Source organism: Tetrao urogallus (assembly GCF_951394365.1).
Source record: "Tetrao urogallus genome assembly, chromosome: 6".
Lineage (NCBI taxonomy): Eukaryota > Metazoa > Chordata > Aves > Galliformes > Phasianidae > Tetrao > Tetrao urogallus.
Window position 1 is genome coordinate 48416771 of NC_136819.1, and position 21045 is coordinate 48437815.

At 45.8% G+C, this 21045-nt stretch overlaps 1 protein-coding gene across 1 annotated transcript; it reads left to right on the forward strand.

Moving 5' to 3' along the window:
- Window positions 1–216: 216 nt before the first annotated feature.
- Window positions 217–13966, forward strand: CYP46A1 (cytochrome P450 family 46 subfamily A member 1; the record flags this gene model as incomplete). Its single annotated transcript, XM_079537478.1, has 15 exons — window positions 217–341; window positions 4046–4123; window positions 4387–4468; window positions 4985–5058; window positions 5728–5814; window positions 6461–6599; window positions 7181–7291; window positions 8084–8240; window positions 8595–8657; window positions 9718–9790; window positions 10199–10283; window positions 12156–12266; window positions 12527–12615; window positions 13295–13361; window positions 13805–13966. 15 exons carry the CDS (start codon window positions 217–219, stop codon window positions 13964–13966), a joined length of 1503 nt encoding a protein of 500 aa, XP_079393604.1.
- Window positions 13967–21045: the final 7079 nt, after the last annotated feature.

Genomic DNA, 21045 nt, shown 5'->3' on the forward strand with positions numbered 1-21045 from the left:
GCGCTGGGGGCCGTCGGAGGTGACCGTGGAGCAGCCCTGCACACCCACACGATTCAGAAAAGCCCTCGCGCTCCTGACAAGCTGTCACACTTCGGGCCGGAGCCGCTCCTCCTGCAGCCCCGCGCGGAAGCAGTTAACAGCCAGCAGCCTCCGCCCTGCCCGAGGCCGTGCCGCGCCGGCGCCGTCCCCGCTACAACCGACCACCGAGCGGCGGCCATGGCGGTGCTGGGCGTGCTGCTGTTGCTGGCGCTGCCGCTGCTGCTGGCGGCAGGGCTGTACTGCTGCTACGTGCGGCGCGTCCATGCCGCGTATGACCACATCCCCAGCGCCCCGCGCGAGAGGTAAGGGCCGGCCAGCCGCCCCGCTGGGCGCCATTTCAGTACGCCGCTGTGACTGCGGGCCGGCAGCCTGCTGAGGGCCGGCGCTTTGCTGACACGGCAAGGACGGGCGTGACGAAGCGGAGATCAGCAGTTTCGAGTTGTGCGTTCGAGTTGCGCTTTGTTTGTAGGACGCTGAGCAGACAGCCGGCAGCGGTGCAGCAGGGGCTGGAGTATGGGAATGGCGCACCGCCCAACGCCGGCAAGAAGCCCTGCGCCCCCACGCACCCAGGCAGCCCCGCAGGGACACCGGGCCCGGTTGCTTATCTCCAAGTGTCAGGAGAAAATCTACTTCTGTAATCATGGTCAGAAATTGAGATGAGAGTTAGGAGGGAGCCTGTCATACCTGAATCTGCCTGTCCTCATCTTGGGAAGTGAGTTCACGTCCTAAGATAATGGCAGTTGAGTAATTTCGTGGCTGTTTCTCTTTTCCTTCTTCAGGATTTGAGGCTTGGAGGTGGTGATAGAGGCTAGGACCCTTCTCAGGAAGGTTTCTAGCACTGATGTCTCCATACAAGAGCTTGCCTATCTCTTGAGCTCACAGTAATCATAGAATTGCAGAATTGTTTGAGTTGGAAGGGACCTTTAAATGTCATTGGTGCAACACTCGTGCAGTGAGTGGGGACACCCACAGCTCCAGCAGGTGCTCAGAGCCCTGTCCAGCCTGACTTTGAATGTCTCCAGGGACAAAGCACCCATCACCTCTCTGGGCAACCTGTTCCAGTGCCTCACCACCCTTATAAAAAACTTCTTCCTTGTATCCAGTCTAAATCTCTGGTCTTTTAGTTTCAAACCATTTCCCCTTATCCCATGCTTAGAGAATCTGTCCCCTTCTATCCTGATAGCTTTCCAGAAGTATAAATGGTCAGTGGCTGCAAAACCCCCATGTCAGTACCAGCTGCACAAACACTTCCGCTGCCAAATATCCAAGGGAGGAAAGATCAAATACCTCCAGCTCTGAAAAGTACTTTATAAAGAAAAGCAGAACATGGTACTGATGTAACCTCCCTGGGAGTCAGGGGATTGTGAGAAGATGGGGCCAAACTCATCTTGGTTGGGCAATGGACACAAGTTGCCACAAGAGAGCTGCCAATTAGGTGTAAGGCAAAGCATCTTTACTGTGATGTAAAATGGAGAAACATGGATTTGAAGGCTGGACTATTATGTGGGTAAAAAATTGATCAGATGGTTGTCACAAGAGGGTTCTTATCAATGCTTCTATGTCCAGATGGAGCCAGTCAAGAGTGGTTTCCCCCAGGGGTCTGTCCTGGGATCAGTGCTCTTTAGTATATCAGTGACATAGACAGTGGGATTGAATGTACTCTCAGCAAGTTTTTTGATGACAGCAAACTGAGTGGTGCAGTTGACACAACAGAAGGAAGGAGCACCACCCTGAGGGATCTGGGCATGCTTGGGAAGCGGGCACATGAGAACCTAATGAGAAGTTAGACGTTCAGAAGAAATGTTTTACTGAGAGGATGGTGAGGCTCTGGCACAGGCTGCCCAGAAAGGTTGTCAGTACTCCATCCCTGGAGGCATTCAAGGCCAGGTTAGATGGGATCCTGGGCAGACTGATCTGGTGGGTGGCAACCAGCCCACAGCAGGGGGCTGGAACTAGATGTTCCCTCCAACTTAAGCCATTTTATGATTCTCTGGGTTCACAGAATCTGCACAAGAGCTGGATAAGGCCCTGAACAGTGGTAATATAGCTCTGGCCTCAGGAAGGGGACAGAATGGTGGCCTCCAGAGTTCCTTGCTAACCCACATGGCTCTGATTTTGCAGTTCCAAAATGGGCTTCATCCAAATGTTAACACTTCTCAGATCAGGGTGTACAGAGGCTGGCTGCTGCCCAGCATGCTGCCCACCAGGTGTGACCCCAGGCTGCTGTCAGCAAAGCTGCACCTCAGCCACTTGTTGCACAGCCTGCATCTTTCCAAGGTGTCATTCTGTCCTAAGTGACTTTTCCTTTGTTATTGTCTCCTTCCTTTACCTTTAATAAAAGCTTAAGAAAGCTTTGTTGCTGGATGAAGTACAACAGGATCTTTGCAAAACCTCAGACCATGTCTCAGCTCTTACAATTACATAATGACAAGATTATGTTAACACCCTTGATTTCCTGGGCTGATTTAGTTTGTCAGAGCTAACACATCTCCAAATGAGGCTTGTGCATGATTGGCTAAAATAGTGAGTCATAATGGCTTTGTGTCATTTCTGTTGTGTGAATCATAGAATGGTCTGGGTTGAAAAGGACCACAATGACCATGTAGTTTCAGCTCCCCTGCTATGTGCAGGATTGCCAACCACCAGAGCAGGCTGCCCAGATATCACACTTGGAAAATACTGAGAGCTAGAGAAAAGGTCGTCTCTTCAAAAGTTTGCTTCGTGTTAGAGTTCTATTAGGAGGAAATGGAGAAAAGGATTTATTTGTAAATGCATGGTTTTGGATGGCAGTGCCACATAACTATATATCCCAAACCAAGCCCTTGCTTGATTCTATCATGGCATACAGTGACTTCCTACTAGTGAATGAACATTCTGCGCTTGTTACAGCACCTAACCAACTTGGGAGTTGATGGGATAAAGGACAAAACATCCCTGAGGACTCAGTTGTCACAATTCCCCAGTGACAGGGGAGCTGTGAGTTGGACTGTACTCGATATGCTGCAGGTAGAGCTCTTCCCAGAGCTTTGGCTAGCAAGGACTTTGTCTTCTTACACATTTTTATAGTCCAGTTAGAGAGGAGGAGTCAAGCAAGAGAGGATTGAAGATTTCAGGCAGATATTACGTAGCCTTGTTGAGTGCTTGTTATTTTAACTGTCTGCTGGTTCCAATAGAAATAAAACAAGAGCCTGTTTTTCCCCTATAGCTTGTTTGTACAGAAGAGGATGATAGCATGGCTGGCTGTGTCTCAAATGGAAAACAGATCTCAAGCACAGCTTGCTTGATTTGGAGAGGAGCTTGGCCAAATCTTCCTTCAGATGTGTGCAAAGCCAGTGGGAATTTCCTGCTCACATCTGAAGGAAGAAATTGGTCTCTGACCTTTGAATACAACTATTGTAGTTGAAGGATTAACCCTTTTATTCACTTCTTTCAGTTTCTGTATGAATCCTAAGCTTTTCTTAAACATTTCATAGTCTTGCTCAGAAAATATATCTGCTGTGGGCGTGCAGCTGGCAGGACTTTGTCTCTACACCAATCCCCTGGCTGTGTACCAGAGGGTTCCTAGCATACCTAGGTGATGGCTGCATACTGGCACAGTTATGTGTTATTTCTGCCTTTCCTTACAAGGAGTAAGAATACAACCAATGCACACTGCATCCACTGAGCAACAAGTCTGTATGCTGAGTACTTGGCACATGAGCATGTGGGGATATAAAGGGATGCAGAAATGGGGTTGGTTTTGCTCCTCATGCTTTCTGTAGCAAAGAATCTTGAGCATGTTTGAAAAGCAATTTACTGTTGTTTCTGTTACAAATAGAGCATCTACCCAGGGCAATCATCATTCCAAATCATTCTTTTAATCATTAGACTGAAGCAAAACACCTAGGTCTTGAAGCTCACTTCACATCCTTCCAGTCATCCTTCCCTAAGTATCAGTGCTGAGGACTGCAATCTGTACAAAATCCTTTTGGCATCCTCATGACACTCTTAACTTCATTTTCTGCAGCTTTTTACTTGGACATCTGCCAATCTTTTGGAGAATGATGAAGAAAAAGGAGTTTCTACATGATCTCTTTCTGCAGTGGTAAGTTGACACACATCAGTAGGTTAGACTCGAGTAGCCCTGTAGTAAGTTGGGAAAATAAGACATGGAGGCGTTGAGTTATATACTTCTCATCATTCAGAGGGTAGGTAGTAGGGCTAGATAAAGAACACTGGTATTTCTCTTATTGGCTTTATTCATTCAAGTCTGCAGTTGTGCCCTGTACATGCTGCTTTGGTCCTTTGAAGTTCTTAGGTCTGAACTGGTATTGGTGTTTTGTACCATTTCTTTCTTTTTTTTTGTAGGTCAAAGAAATACGGACCTATTGTGCGGGTTAATGCATTTCACAGAGTCTCAGTACTGATTTTTAGTCCTGAAGGAGTGAAGGTACTGCAAAATAAAACAGAACGGACAGTGGGAATCAGCCCTCTAAAAAGGGTGGTGGTGTCTGATGATTAGGGCAGCATGGTCCAGCTAACTTGTGCCTTCTGGGAGCACAACTCTGCCAGTTTACGAAGGAGAAGTGGCCTGAACTTTTTTGCAGTCTGTATTTATTTTCTTGCTTGATCAATTGATTTACTTTGTTACTTTTCTTTAAACTGCAGATATAGCAAGCACCCTCAATTTCTGAGAAGCAGACTATCTGCAAGAGCTTGATATCTCAAAAGAAAAGGCACAAAGGAGCTGAATTTTTGTAATAATCACAGAGATAGCTTCCAGGTCACCAGGCAAAAAATGCTACAGGCATGCAAAACAAGTTATCAGCATGGAAACTGGGGAATCAGGGCACACCAAATAATTCATGTAGTCTTCAGACTGTGTGTGAATGTGTGAGCGGCTTTTTATGTTTTGTCTGAGAAATGAATGGTGCTCAGTACTCACCAACCTGAAATCTTATTTTAGGAGTTCTTGATGTCACCAGAGTACCCAAAGGACCGTCTGATATATGGCCGTATCTTCAACTTGTTTGGTGTGAGGTAGGCAAAAAACCACCTGAAGCCACTGTATCTCAAAATAAGTGAAAGATTAATAAAGACACAGGCATGACTCTTTTGTTGAGTCAGGCTGTTAATATAAATGACTGATTCCAGATATACTTAAGCAACAAGTGCTTACTAAATTACATTGAAAGTCTATATGGCAAGTCAAACATCTTCCCAATCAGGCAGGAGGTTGTGATGGATGTTTTTTACCTTGATTTTTTTTTTCCCCTATGAATGTTCAGTTAGTCTGAGAAGAGTTTTCTCAAGACCATCATCAAACATTTCACTTGAACAACAAACTTTCATTTGAATGCACTTGAGTTTCCAGTTCCTAAGCAAAATGAAAGAAGAGGGGATGCTTTGCTGTTATCTTGATGCTCCTGAAAATAGAGTAATTAAATTACGTTAATTATTTTTGTTACAGTTGTTTTTTGGAACCTGCACAATGAATCAGCATCCTGTTGCACACAGTAGTTCCACACATACCATGCAAAACATAGATACAATTCAGTTGTTTTCCACAACGATGCATTCAAAGCAACAAAGTACTTCCTGCTTATGGGAAAAATACAAGAAAGTAGATGTGGAAGAGTTTTTGATGGGACAATTTGGGCTGACTCCCTTGCTGAAAAGTGCTCCTTTCCTTGTTTTCTTAAATGCTAGGTTTTTGGGGAATGGCTTGGTAACTGATCGTGACTATGAGCACTGGCACAAGCAGCGCAAGGTGATGGATCCAGCTTTCAGCAGAAGGTAAGGCAAATATCCCTGGGATGATCTGCTTGCGCCTGCTGTATTTTCATGATTGTAACCATTGTTGATGCATTTTTGATATTTAGAAAGAGAAAACCCTCTTAAAATCTTATTTTGAGTATAGTACACTATACAGTGTTCCCAAACTTTCCCCGTGGGAGTGACACTTATGTAAGCTCAGTGGTGGCAGGGAGTTCCCAGGGTCGTGCATCTAGGAATGCTGCAATGGTTGCTTTATCCCATTTGAAAACAAACCTCAGATATTTGAAGTGGGCAGGCCTAACCATTCACCTGTCTGAGTGATTCCCTGTGGGAGAGAGAGATTGCTGTGGTCTGGTTTGCTCGCCTGTACAAAATAAATACATTGCATTTAGGGTCTGGAGGTTTGTCCATCTGCCTCAACATGCTCAGGCCAAAGCTCTTTGCTGTGACAGCTGTTATTTACATGGTAGGATAGAGCTGGGTGGCTGCAAGAGCACATTTTGTCACTTCTGATTTTTAAAGTACTAAGGCAAATTTCTTATAAATCTAAGGTTAAACAACATTTTAAAAAAATCATTATAATTTCCTGTAAAAAATGATAATTTTGCCCAAGCAAAGGTGTCCTCCCCAGAGTCCCCATCACTCATTTCTATTAATTGTTCAGCTACCTGATTGGTATGATGGAAACTTTTAATGAAAAAGCAGAGGAGCTGATGGAGAAGCTAGAGGAAAAGGCAGATGGAGAGACAGAGTGTAGCATGCTGACGATGATGAGCCGGGTGACTTTGGATGTCATTGCAAAGGTACCAGCTGTGTGCTTTCTTGTTTCCTCTGCCATTAGCAGGAGGGAATGAAAATAATGGGATCAGGAGCTGGAGCCAGGGTACCTTTACCTGGGAACGCCCCAAGAAGTGGGGCAGTAATTGTGGCACACCCATTCAGGCTGAGATATCGGAAAGGGAAGTTAGGGAAGGATTTATGTTGTGTAAGAGAGGCCAGCAGCATGCTGCACAGGAAGCTTTTTGCAGAAGCCCTTAAACCTCGTGACTCCCATCCCTTCAGACTAGAAGGGCACACTGCTGTTTGTTCATGGGTGCATATTGCATTACTATGTGTCAGCATGAAATCTGCCTTGCCATGGCTTTTCCCTTCTTTGTGTGAAACAGTTAAGGAATAATTGGGGGTAATAACAAATATTAATTCCCCTTAGAAAAGGAGAAAGGCTAATCTAGATATCGGCCTTCCCTCACAGGCTCTTGCAGACTAGCCTGAGGCATTTTTCTGGGAAAAGACAGTGGTGCGAGGCAGTCCTGCTTTATCATGCCAACTCTTCTGAGCTGGGAGGATTCAGCAAGTGGCTGCTTTTTCCTTTCCCTCCCCTCAGGTGGCCTTTGGCTTGGAGTTGAATGCATTAAGGGATGACCAGACGCCATTCCCACATGCTGTGACCATGATCATGAAAGGAATGACTGAGATGCGCATCCCCTTTGTGAAGGTCTGTGTGCTCCTTGCATCCATCCCCTGTCTGCATGTCCAGCTGGAAACTGCCTCTGTATGAGACTGGAGTTGCGTGTGGTCTTTATCTTACAGGGAAAACATCATCAGTAGTTCTTTCCTCCAACATGTGTTGAGATAGAATTAATTAGCACTTTAAAACACTTGCAGAATTAACATGTTATTAGTTAATGCTTCATTTCTATCATTCTGCCTTCTTCCCCCCCCCCGCATGTTTTCTCTTACATGCTTTTACACTTTCATGCCCATTACTGCAAAAGTTGGGAATTCCTTGCCCAAGAAGCACTGCAGCCTTCATACAAAGTGGAAGAAATTTGAACTTCCCTTACCATAAAAAAAGTATTGGCCAGTGGGGCCAGTGTTCATGGACTTGAATTTTGTGGGTGAAATCTGAAACAGTTAAGCTCCATAGTTTCTCAAGAAAGCTGTCATTCAGACTTCCAGAGCTCCCACTTTCCCTTTTGGGTCCAACGGGTGGATTCTGTATCGTATGCTACAGTTTCTTTCCTCAGAAAATTGAGGAATTTTGCTCATGATGATCAAAAAATTAGCCCTGACAAGGCAGGACATCAGCATGCACAGACTGAAGTAGTTCTCATTTTAGTCCAAACACTTCAGGAAAAAGTCCAAAGCACTTTAGGAAAGTTCACTTTGTTCTGCAGATAGCAGATGTTTTTGTGAAAAATGACATTGAGGTGCCATTTAAAAAACAACACTGCAAGTGTTTTTACCAGCAAGAGGAATAAAAAGACTAAATAAATTCTGTATTCAGTACATGCCAGGAAAGCAGAAAATGATAAAAGAGGTCCGGGAGAGCATACGGCTGCTGCGGCGTGTGGGCAAGGAGTGTATTGAGAAGAGGAGGGAAGCCATCCAGAGTGAGAAGGAAATGCCAACAGATATTCTTACGCAGATACTGAAAGGAGATGGTAGGAAGCACATCGCTGTTCAAGTTAATTTGTCTTTGGCTTGCTTTTCCTGAGGTTTGGAAGTCTTAGTTTGGGGACGTGAACTTTGTGACTCAGTCTGCCTTTACTGTTTTCAAGACCATGTGTTTTGTTTTCTTTTTAACATTGAAGAGTCATAAAGTGACTTGTTTAGAAAATACGCTGTTTCTTGACATGGGATCAAATACTGATCACAGGTCACCTCTGAGTAGCTGTCTCAGTGTTCCTTCCTAATCCATTCAGGAAAACATGCTCAAAGCAGGACAGGGTGTCCTGACTCTTCCAGCTGGAGCACAAATACATTTCCTAATCTCATTTGTTTTTCTGTCTTGACAGCTCTGGAGAAAACTAGAGATGATGAAAACATGCTGGACAACTTTATCACTTTCTTTGTTGCAGGTTAGTAGCTGCTTTAATATTTGGATATGTTGCGTGGGAAGCTATATTCATTCTTGTGCTGCCCACACAATTGTTATTGGCAACACCTGTATACTTATTGATCTCACAGTTGGTAAACAGCAGCATTATACTGGAGTAAGAACAGCTGAGCAAAGTCTGAAAAGAGCTCTTAGTTTTCTCGCAGGCAGATGATGTTTCGTCCTTGTTCTGTCGTACCAGCATAGTGAATAAAGCCAGGCTGTTGTTGCAGGAACAGCTTTGCCTTTGGGGTGCGAGGCTTTTTCATGTGGTTCTGACCCTTCCATCTCATGTCCTGCTAAGTCCCACTGAAAGCATCTTTAGTATGTTGCATGGGTTTTTGCATCACCTCGCCCACATAAGCAAATGCCATCCTTGCTGTAGGGGTTGCATTCAGTGCTAGCTGGGAGAGGTCAATGTCAAGACTATCAGGAGAAACAGAGACCCAGATAGTGAGCTAAAGGATGTAGAAAAATTGATCTGCACATCAGTGGGATTTAGGTGACTTCCTGAGATGACGCTTTTCTTTCACAATGGAAGGTATTTTTTAAACAAATCTTCACGGAATTCTATTTTCTGTAGTGCTTTAAAATAGTATGTGTCCCTATTAATGACAAAACATTAAACATACCTACATAAAGCAAACATTTCAAAGACAGAAGCTCTGTTTTCCTTCAATGTTGGTAAATATTTGCTTCTCAGTAGGGTTATGTGGCTGGTGATAGGACAGTGACTGAATCACATAGGCCTCTTATAAGTGTTAGCACTGATCTTGCTGATAGGTAGTTTCTAATCATTCAGTCATGAATACAAAATCTGCAGCCATGAATTGATCAAGGTTACTGTTAAAAATACCAGCTATGCTTCTTGAAAGGTGTTTATCACATCTCTTTTAGTGTTTCATTTAACTTCTTAAATACTTGAAATAAAATGTTTGGGGTGTGACTTTTAAAGTCTCTTGTTGGCAGTAATGTGACCAGACCTTCTTAGTATCATCTTATTACTTTATACTAACCTTTGAACTGATTCTTTATGGTTCTAGGTCATGAAACCACTGCCAATCAGTTGTCGTTTACAGTAATGGCACTGTCTCAGCATCCTGAAATAATGGAAAGGTAGGTGTACTCTCATTCACTGTTGGTTTCACGGTGAACCTAATTATATGGATTACCAAAAAACTTAAGGTAAATTCTAGCCTTCTTTCCAAAAGAAACAGTTTCATGGCTCAATATATCTGACATTTAAAAACAAGCAGAGGGATGAATTATTTCAATTCCATGTAAGTGATTTTTTTTTTTTAAAGCTGGTCCAGAGTGCTGCCTGGCTGCGTTGTTCTGTGTGTGCTTTACTGCATCCTGATGCAAGGCACAGGTTCAGGCAGGCTGGCTGGCTATCAGTGGGCATTTTGCATGAGGATGAAAATCAAAGTGCAACTCAGTATCTGGAAAGTAAAAAATGTACTTTGTCACTTTGCCTCACAAGAAATAGGTGTCTGCAACTAATATTTTTGAATTTCTCTTCAGAGTACAAGCTGAAGTGGATGAAGTCCTTGGTGCTAAGAGGGACATTGAGTATGAGGATCTTGGCAAACTGAAGTACTTATCACAGGTACTGTAGGAGTGAAGTAAGATACCAGTCAGAGCTGTTTGGTAGCACTCCTGCCATGTCATGCGACTGCCAAGAAGAACCCCATGCTTTTAAGATTTTAGGAGCAGCACCAAAATGAGAGGCTGATGGCATCTGTCCTCTGAGAATAAGCAAGTAGGCAGAAAGCTGTCTGCAGCAGCCCAGCCTTGATGGGAAGGGTGCTTCTAGATTCCATTCTGAAACCCCAGGATTCCTTTGCTTCTTACTTGCATTATTACTAAGCAGAGAGCTGGAGTTGCTTAATCCCTACCTGTTTGAGCTGAAACTGTAGTCGTATTTTAAGAAGGGCTTGCAGTGTGGAACCCAGCCTTTGTGTAAGTCCCACGCAGTTCCCAAAATCTCAGCTCTATTTTTGTTTGATTGCTATTAAAGCATTTCCAACTATGATCTCACCGTAGTGCAATAAACGAAGTGAGATTTGAAGACTTCCAAAAATATTGGCTAGTTTTTGCAATTTCAGGTTTTTGTTTTTTTTTTTTTTTTTTTCAGTTGTTAAACCTTATTCAGTCACTGAGGGGGGGGGAAAAAAAAAAAACAAATGTTTGGTCCTAGAAGAAATCTTGTGTGTAAAAAGTTGGTAATGAACTGTAAAGCCAGGGGTTGGCTACTTGCCAGCATTTGTCAAGTATTTTTTTTTTTTTTTTTTTTTAACAAGATGAGAGACACCAGTAACCTTCAGGAGAGGCTGAATAGACAGTCCTGGCAACTATTCTCCTTGCTTCCATTTCCCTGTAATTTTAGTAATCTACTATCACTGCTTTTCTCTTAAACTGCCCCATTGAGACTCATGTTTGTCATTTCCTGTCCCTCAAACTGCTGTGCTTTGGTGGCAGATAAATTCAAAAGTGCACTTCTTGTAAAGAAAAGACATCACTGTGTGCTTACTGAAATCAGCAGGTTTCTCTAGGCTTGTCCGAGCGTCATCACAATTACATCACTCCAATTAGGACTAGGTATCTAAGCCTTTCAGTGTTAAGACAGATTACATGAGAGCCTCTCAAAAGCAGACAGTTTATTTAGCAGAACAAGCTTGGATCTGTACAAGCAAAGTCACAGTCACCATTAGTCAGAGAGCTAGTCTGTCCATGGAGGATCAGAGACCATGGAACTCCTCTCTTGTCATTCAAGCAATTTTGAATCCTTTTGTCCATGCTTCTTTTTCATTAATTCATTCTTGCATACCCACTGTTAATTGCATTTGCAATGCGATGCTAATGTGCACTGTTAATTAGGCTTCACTTTCATGACATAAGCCATTCTTACAGCTCGATGCCATCAAAAGAAATGGTCACGTTTCACTTTTTTTCTCACTGTTTCCTATTCATTTTTCTTTGCCAGGTTGTTTTTTTGTCACTTTGGTGCTGTGACCTGGCACAGCTCCCTGAGCACCAGATAAAGCACAAAGGCAGGGGCAGGAGCACGGTGCTGAGAGTGGGAAGGAGGTGGCAGCAGCCACCCGTGCTGCTGGCAGCAGCTCTGAGCACAGCTCGTCAGGTGCATGAATTTCATTCACTCTCAGATACTCCCTTTGAATTTCCTTCCCAGTAATATTTCACCTAATTGTTTTCCCAAGTTTAGGTGTTAGATCTGCTGAATGCATTGTGCTTGTCACTTCTTTATGTAATTTCTATATCAGTGATAAGAAAGAACCAGGTCTGAAGGCAAGTTGACTTTGCCATTTTTTTTGCCCACGGGATTCTGAGGAAGGTACACCAGCATCTGTTCTATAAGCCAAAAGCTCCCCTTTGGCCAGAATGAAAGGCTATACGAGTAATTCATTATGTTTCTGCACTGTATTAAATGACTGATCTCTTGTGCTTTTTGCTGACACAGGTTCTGAAGGAATCAATGCGTCTGTACCCACCTGTCCCAGGGACAGTGCGCTGGACAGGGAAGGAGACTGTCATTGAAGGTGTCAGGATTCCTGCAAACACAACGCTACTTGTAAGTCTTGCAGCAGCATCCCCCATCAGCAGCATGTAGCTCTTGCAGGATCCACGTGTAACAGTATCAGAGTCCAGAATACTCCTCCACCATTCCTACTGACTATTCGGTGAAATTTGGGCTGGGACTCGGATATGAATTGGGACCCTGGGTCAGTTTTGCCTAGGGGGTGCAAGATAGCTGTGTTTTTGCAGCTGTGACAGCAGAGAGTCATTTTCAGTGAGCTTCTGCTGACTAATGCAGATCTACCTTCTTGACAGTTCAGCACGTATGTGATGGGGCGGATGGACAGGTACTTCGAGGATCCGCTCTCTTTCAATCCAGACCGATTTAGCAAAGATGCACCTAGGTGAGTTTCTTTTTACTTCCAGATCATTAAATATGTAATATTTAATATCTAATACTTCAGGGGGAAGAAAGCAGAGGAAAAATTTTCCCATTCCAATTCATGTTATTTAATATTTATGTTGAGGTCAAAACCAGACTGGGACAAAGCCAGGATGAGTATTTGCTGTACTGCAAAACAATGATTTGATGCATGACAGCCTTTACCCAGGAAGCTTGAAATGGATGGTAGTGTGATGGAAGTATCAGGACAGTTTGTGCTGAAGCCCCTACGACTAACTGCTTTGGTCAGGAACTTTGTTTCAGATGAGAGCTATTCTGATCTCAAGGACCAAACAGCCCCTTGCTTATGTGGTTCAGATGTGCGTGCAGGAGCAGCAGTTGGATGGATTGTTAAATCCTCACGATAGTCTGGAGAGCATTTAGGGTGTGCTTGAAATATGGCTTAGAAATAAAGTTTGCATGCGGCCATACTATGCAAGCTGAGCCAGTGGAGTGCTACTTACAGCACTGTTCAGAACTCTGTTGGCTCTGAACCAAAAAATTCTAGTTTGGAGATTGTCTTGACAGTTCAGCTAGGTGGGGTGGCATTTAACCATTACCTTGCTGTAGTGTTGAAGGATTTGCATTTTTCTTTATGATAAAACAGTCAGAATGACAGTTTTGATTGTTTTTCTTTTTAGGCCATATTACTCCTATTTTCCATTCTCACTGGGACCCCGTTCCTGTATTGGGCAGGTGTTTGCACAGGTGAGCACAACTGTAATGAGAATCTGTTAGTGAGCCCTGGGCCAGGTCATAGTATACTGGTACCTTGGCCCTACTGATAGTGCACTAGCCCTCTACCCCTCAAAGGGAAGGTGCATAGCTTGCCCGTGATAGGGGACGTATGTACCTTGCAATCAGGAATGTACTATGAGTTTATCTAAGTGTTGGTGCTCAAAATCATAACATTGATATGGTTGAATCACCAAAATGGAGTTTGTTTGTAAACACAGGGACAGATCTTTGTGTCTGTCACTTGTCTTCAAATCTGGGAAGCCCCAGCTGGCTGTGTTCTTACTTCCCATTCTCACAGCCATTAATAAATCTATATTGACAAAGCAGTAAGACATAGCATGCTAAATTTCAAATGCTGCTGTCAAATCTGTACTTTCTGTCAATGATAATGAGTTTGTTTTCCTTCTTAACAGATGGAGGCTAAAGTGGTGATGGCAAAATTGCTGCAGAGGTTTGAATTCCAGCTTGTACCAGGGCAGAGTTTTAAACTTTTGGACACAGGAACCCTTAGGCCACTAGATGGAGTAATGTGTAAGTTAAAGCCAAGGAGCTCTCCTAAGGGTTTCAACGTGTAACCATCAGGAAGGGCAGCATGAAATGAAAGTGGTTGAGTTTCATCAGATTTTGAAGATTTTCTCCCTAATTGGAGGTTAGATTTTTCAGGCACCTTTAGACGATTACTAGACAGAAAATTTTCCTAACTTCCTCATCATTTACTGAAGAAAACCTCAGGAGATCTGCTCTAGAGATGTTTGAAAATCTTTCAGCTGAAATTATGCCTTGAATTGCAAAGCATTCTGTTTTTCTGGGGGACTCTGGTTGTTAACAGATGTTGAAAAGGACATCCTCTCACTGAAGTATCCCTGGGAATACACAAACCTAAGGCCAGATCCCAGCAGATAGCTTCTACTAATTTTACTTACAACACAACATGGTCGAAGTAAGGCCTTGTGTGTGGATTTTCATTTTTACACAATAAAAAAAACACAGAGTGCAGGACTGAACTTAAAAAGAGAAGCTTGGAGCCTGGAGTTCTCCTGGTCAAAATAATTTTCCTATCTCTGCTCTAAATGAGGAAAAATGATGGAGAGAAATGATTTAAAACAAAAATCAGACACTGTGATCACTGATTGTCCCTGTTGCTTCTGCCTCATTTTCTTCAATGTCTTTTACTTACAGTAGCAGTCAGTGTTAGATTCACAATCCAGGCAAGGCTATTTCTGTGGGGGAGGACTTGGGTTCATTTTGTCCTGCATCATTTCCCTATCTGGCTCACTGTGAAGCTACTCCAAAGCTTGGACTGGACTGTCTCATAGCTACAGCAGGCCTGGAAGTGCCTGAAGTCAAATGCTGCTTAAGCTGTCCTTGCCTCAAAGAAATATGTATGCAGCCTGAGCCAAAGGCAAGAGAATATCCTGCAGCTGCCCCAAAACTGTTTGCTCTGGGCTGGCTTTCAGCCTGGCTCTGCTATGGGAAAAATGATACTGTGAAAATCTAGAAATACATGGATGCCTAATGTGGGTTTGATCATAAAATCTGTCATGAAGTGAAGGGAACATACAAGCGGGAAAGGAACATACAGCGGGCATACAAGCAGTGTTTGCCAGCATTCCCTTGGTGACAGGGATGAACGCTGAGATGACCAGGAAAAGCCATCTTATAAATGCATGGCTGAGAGGCTGGTGCAAGCGTAAAAATTTTGGATTCTTTGATCATGGGGTGGTCTACTCGGCATCTGGCCTGAGGTCTACTGATGGGAATTGCTTGTCTCCAAAAGGGAGACGGATACTTGCCCAGGAGCTGGCGGGACTTGTAGAGAGGGCTTTAAACTAGATAGGAAGGGGGAGGGGGATAAAGCCAGGCCTGCTAGAGAGCAGCCTGGGGAAGTGGTAGTGGGATTAGGTGAGAGGCGAGGGGCTCAGCTGAGGTGCGTCTACACTAATGCACGCAGCATGGGCAACAAACAAGAAGAGTTGGAAGCCATTGTGCAGCAGGCAAACTATGACCTAGTAGCCATAACGGAAACGTGGTGGGATTGCTCCCACGATTGGAGTGCTGCAATGGATGGCTATAAACTCTTCAGGAAAGATAGGCAAGGAAGGCGGGGTGGAGGTGTAGCTCTCTATGTTAGGGAATGCTTTCACGCTACTGAGATTATGACTGGGGACGATAACGTTGAATCCCTATGGGTAAAGATCAGAGGAAGGGCTGACAAGACAGGCACCCTGGTGGGCGTCTGTTATAGACCCCCAAATCAAGATGAAGAAACAGACGAGGTATTCTATAAGCAGCTGGCACAAGCTGCACAGTCGCCTGCCCTTGTCCTCATGGGGGACTTTAACTTCCCTGACGTATGCTGGGAGTACAGCACAGCACAGAGGAAGCAGTCTAGGAGGTTTCTGGAATGCGTAGAGGACAACTTCCTGATACAGCTGGTCGGAGAGCCCACGAGAGGAACTGCCCCACTAGACCTGCTGTTCACAAACAGGGAAGGTTTGGTGGGAGATGTGGAGGTTGGAGGCTGTCTTGGACAGAGTGATCATGAAATGATAGACTTCGTGATTCACGGTGGAGCCTGGAGGGGGAATAGTAATACTGCTACCTTGGACTTCAGGAGGGCGGACTTTGAATTGTTCAGGGGACTAATAGGGGGAGTCCCCTGGCATTCAGTCCTAGCAAGCAAAGGGGTCCAAGAGAGCTGGTTGCTCTTCAAAAAGGAAGTCTTAAGGGCGCAGGAGCAGGCAGTCCCCCTGAGCTGCAAAATGAGCCGGCGGGGAAGAAGACCGGCGTGGATGAATAGGGAGCTATTCCTGAGGCTCCGGGAGAAAAAGAGAATCTACCGCCTGTGGAAAGAGGGACAGGCCACTCAAAATGAATACAGGGAAGTTGTTAGGATGTGTAGAGGTGAAATCAGAAAGGCAAAAGCCCAGCTTGAATTTAACCTAGCTGCTGGTGTGAAAAGGAATAAGAAACTCTTTTATAAATACATTAACAGTAAGAGGAGGACAAAGGAGAATATCCACTCTTTGCTGGACGAGGCTGGGAATGTGACCACTGAGGATAAGGAAAAGGCGGAGGTTCTGAATGCCTTCTTTACGTCTGTCTTTAAAAGTCAGACCAGTTATCCTCAGGATACCCCTCTCTCTGACCTGGTAATCTCGGCCGGGGAGCACACTAACCCCCCTGCGATTCTGAAAGAAACAGTCAGAGACCTACTGCTCCAACTGGACTGTCACAAGTCGATGGGGCCAGATGAGATCCACCCAAGAGTGCTGAGGGAACTGGCGGAGGTGATAGCCGAGCCGCTTTCCATCATCTGTCAGCGCTCCTTGTTGACTGGTGAGGTCCCAGATGACTGGAGGCTTGCCAATGTGACTCCCATTTATAAGAAAGGTCGTAAGGAGGATCCGGGGAACTACAGGCCTGTCAGCCTGACCTCGGTGCCAGGGAAGGTTATGGAGCAGATGGTCTTGAGGGAGATCATGCGGCATGTGCAGGGTGACCGGGGGATCAGGCCTAGCCAGCATGGGTTCATGAAGGGCAGGTCCTGTTTGACCAACCTGATCTCCTTCTATGATCTAGTGACCCATCTGGTGGATGAAGGAAAGGCTGTTGATGTGGTCTACCTAGACTTCAGCAAAGCCTTTGACACTGTCTCCCACAGCATTCTCCTGCAGAAGCTGGCAGTCAGAGGCTTGGATGGGTACACTCTTGGCTGGGTAAGGAGCTGGCTGGAGGGCCGGGCGCAGAGAGTGGTGGTGAATGGAGTCAAATCCAGCTGGCGACCGGTCGTGAGTGGTGTTCCGCAGGGGTCGGTGCTGGGGCCTGTCCTCTTCAATATCTTTATAGATGACCTCGATGAGGGCATCGAGTGCACCCTCAGTAAATTCGCAGATGACACCAAATTGGCTGGAAGCGTGGATCTGCCTGGGGGTAGCGACGCCCTACAGAGGGATCTGGACAGGCTGGAGAGCTGGGCTGGAGCCAATGGGATGAGTTTCAACAAGGCCAAATGCCGGGTCCTGCACTTCGGCCACAACAACCCCAGGCGACGCTACAGGCTTGGGGCGGTGTGGCTGGAGGACTGCGTAGAGGAAATGGACCTGGGGGTATTGATTGATGCTCGGCTGAACATGAGCCGACAGTGTGCCCAGGTGGCCAAGAAGGCCAATGGCATCCTGGCTTGCATCAGAAACAGTGTTGCAAGCAGGAGCAGAGAGGTGATTGTTCCCCTATATTCAGCACTCGTCAGGCCGCACCTCGAGTACTGTGTCCAGTTTTGGGCCCCTCACTGCAAGAAAGATATTGAGGCCCTGGAACGTGTTCAAAGAAGGGCAACGAAGCTGGTGAGGGGTCTGGAACACAGGCCATATGAGGAGAGGCTGAAGGAGCTGGGAATGTTCAGCCTGGAGAAGAGGAGGCTCAGGGGAGACCTTATTGCTCTCTATAACTTCCTGAAGGGAGGTTGTAGTGAGCTGGGGGTCGGCCTCTTCTCTCGTGTCATTAGTGATAGGACCAGGGGGAATGGTTTCAAGCTACGCCAGGGGAAATTCAGGCTGGACATGAGGAAGTATTACTTTTCAGAAAGGGTGGTCAGGCACTGGAATGGACTGCCCAGGGAGGTGGTGGAATCACCGAGCCTGGGGGTGTTCAAGGAAAGACTGGATGTTGCGTTGAGGGACATGGTTTAGTAGGAGCTATTGGGAATAGGTGAACGGTTGGACTGGGTGATCTTTTAGGTCTTTTCCAACCTTAGTGATTCTATGATTCTATGATTCTATGAACTGGAGACCCTTAGCACTGTTGGTGTTACCACCTTCTTGAGAGAGAGGACTCGGAACATACACTGTCAAGTTTCTGTGCTGGGTTCTACACCAGGAAAGTGACTTCTTAAGAGATTGCTTTTGTCTGTTTGCATTGTGCCTCACCTTGTGCAGAGCAGCAGAGGGATAACAGGCCATTAAGAGCGCTGTTTTTGGCAACGTCAGCAATGCTGTGCAGTATACTAATATTACTTCTACCCAGAGATAATAGCACTTGTACTGCTAGGGGTTTAGGCTGCCCATAGAACAGCTCTGCACTCCCTTTTGCTGGAAATCTGCTCATATTCTCCTGTGCATTAATAAAACCTGATGCGGAAACCTGAGGACTTGCAGCTGGATGTGTGCGCTCAGAGCGGGTTTTAGGGTGCATGAGATGCAATGCTAGTGGGGCTGGGTGTGCAAAGGGCTGGGTTTGGAGATGTCTGAGGGAGGGATGCATCTTGGCAGTGTTGGGGGCCCTGAGGGAGTAATGGAGGGCAGTGGTGTATCCTGCTGACAGCACACAAACCACTTGGTGTGGGATGCAGCTGCCTCTGCCCTATGGCGAGCGAGATGGAATGTGTTAGGGGCAGTAAGCATGCATTTCCTTCTGCTCCCTCCATAGTGGGGTGCTTTCAAGGACTCAGGGTGGTCAAGGGGGTGTTACCATGTTAATACCCTGCAGCAAACCCCAGTACCATCCAGCTGCCACAAGCCTTCCCCCCTGACCCACTGGCCAGCAGCTCCTGCAGGACTGTCGCCTGTAAATGTGATCGCCTTCCAGCAGATGGCAAGCTCTCATAGGCGATGTATCGAGCAGCAGCCATGCTCCTCAGTCCTGAGGTTCTGGAGAGACCCAGGGCTGCAGCTTCATGAGCACTGCAGAGAAGGACAGTTTCTCTCTGCTCCCTCTCCCAGATGCACAGGTACCTGCTAGGATCCTAGCCAGGAGCCCAGGTGAGGGCTGCCCCCGGATGTGAGGGCACCTGTGGCAAGATATATTCCCAAATTCTTGCAGTGCCTGAGCCTTCCCCATGTTCTGACAGATGGCAGCTGTGGGTTTCTTTGATCAGAACTGTAAACTCTGCCTACCCCTTCTGGGTTGTTGCCCAGAGCTTTCATGTGTGTGAGGAGTTTCTCTTAGGATTTATTCCCAGCTTTTTATGCTAACCCAGGATCTTGATCTTACCCCTTTTAGTGTGGCAGACAAGTAAGAGGAGAAGCAGGGAAAAGGCCACTGCCTAGACTCTCTTGGGATGGGAAGGAACCAAGCAGGGGACAGACACTCAGAGGAACTCTGCCTTGCAGGGGGAGGCAATTCCCTTTATATGGTGAGGGAGAGCCTTTCTTATCCTTGCTGGTCTGGAGCATCACAGTTCAGCACTCACACCCCATGCCCAGGAGCACAGCCAGCATCAGAGCCAGGAGGGAATAGCCTCCGGGGGAATGAATGCAGACAGGGAAACAAACAACACTGTCCTTATTGCTGGGGCCAAGTGTGCAAAGCATGAATTGGGATGTTTTGTTGCCTGTCGGGCTCATTTATCCAGCTCCCATTTGCCTCCTCACACAACAGCTTTTGCAGTGCTGTTTGGTGGTGTGCAGCACGTTCAATCACTGCATGCCCACCACAGTCCTGCCAGCATCTCAGTAGGAAACCTGCTCATGGAAGCCAGCAGGTTTCTCCATTTCGCTGCCCGCACTGCTTTGATCTCACTTGGCAGGACCCCGATGACATGTCTTGTCATTGATCACTGCCTTGTGGCAGCCTTTAGGCTACCAGGTGACACGGGCTGAGCAAACCCAGTGCTCCATTTCATTCCCTGTGATTTTGGGTTCTTGCTGTGAATTCAGCAAATTATAGTGAGCTCAGAAAACTGAAAATAAAATGACGTAAAGAGGTCAAAACTAGGAGACTAGAAAGCTTCCTGTAATGTCTTCCTTCCCACATAAGACTGTGCCCCCAAACACAAGGAGTCTGAGACCACAGAGCTATGGCCTTGACAGGAACCCATAAGTGCTAACATAAAGCAAACAAATAATCGATCATTATTACTGTTTCGTGTCTCTGAGTCTTGTCTAATAGGTCTTGATATTGTTATGGTGCTGAGGACAAGCTGAAATTAAATAATACTGCATTCAGCTGGCATCCATTCCCTTGGAAACACCGGTAAAAATGCATGTAAGCATTCTGCAGTGACAATGAATATTCATTAATATGACACTTGATTTGAAAATAAGGACAGTAATTAAAGAGCCGTTAAGGATAAAAAGCAACAAAGGAAACTCAACTACCAGAGGAGTTGCCTTGGGATCAGGCTGTAACTCATCCGTGCCTGGATAGGCACAGGAGGACAGAGTGTTTCTGGATCATTTTACACGGGTTTCATAGGATGAGCAAGCAGTGTGTACTGGGAGGCTGCGGGCCCTGCCTGCCCTCCCCATGCTCTCAGCTGTACATTTCTGAAGATTTCAGGCTTCGGCCTCCATTCCACTGTGGTGCTGCTGCTCATATCCACTCCTCCATATTTCTCCAGTGAGAGACAGGTATCCCGTGGCATTCTTTGGCATCCCTTCTCATTCCATTGCACGGCATCATATTTCATTCCATAGGATCCCATGCCGTACCATCTCACCCCATCCCATTCCACTGCATCCCTTCACATCCCATCCCACAGCATCACATCCCATGGCAGCGCATCACATTGCATCGTGTTGCATCTCGTGCCATCCTGTTCCAATGCATCCCACCCCTTTCCATCTCATCCTATCCCATGGCATCCCATCCTATCACAACCCATCCCATCCCATCCTGTCCCGCTTCCTTCGTGCAAATTCAGCAACACAAGAGA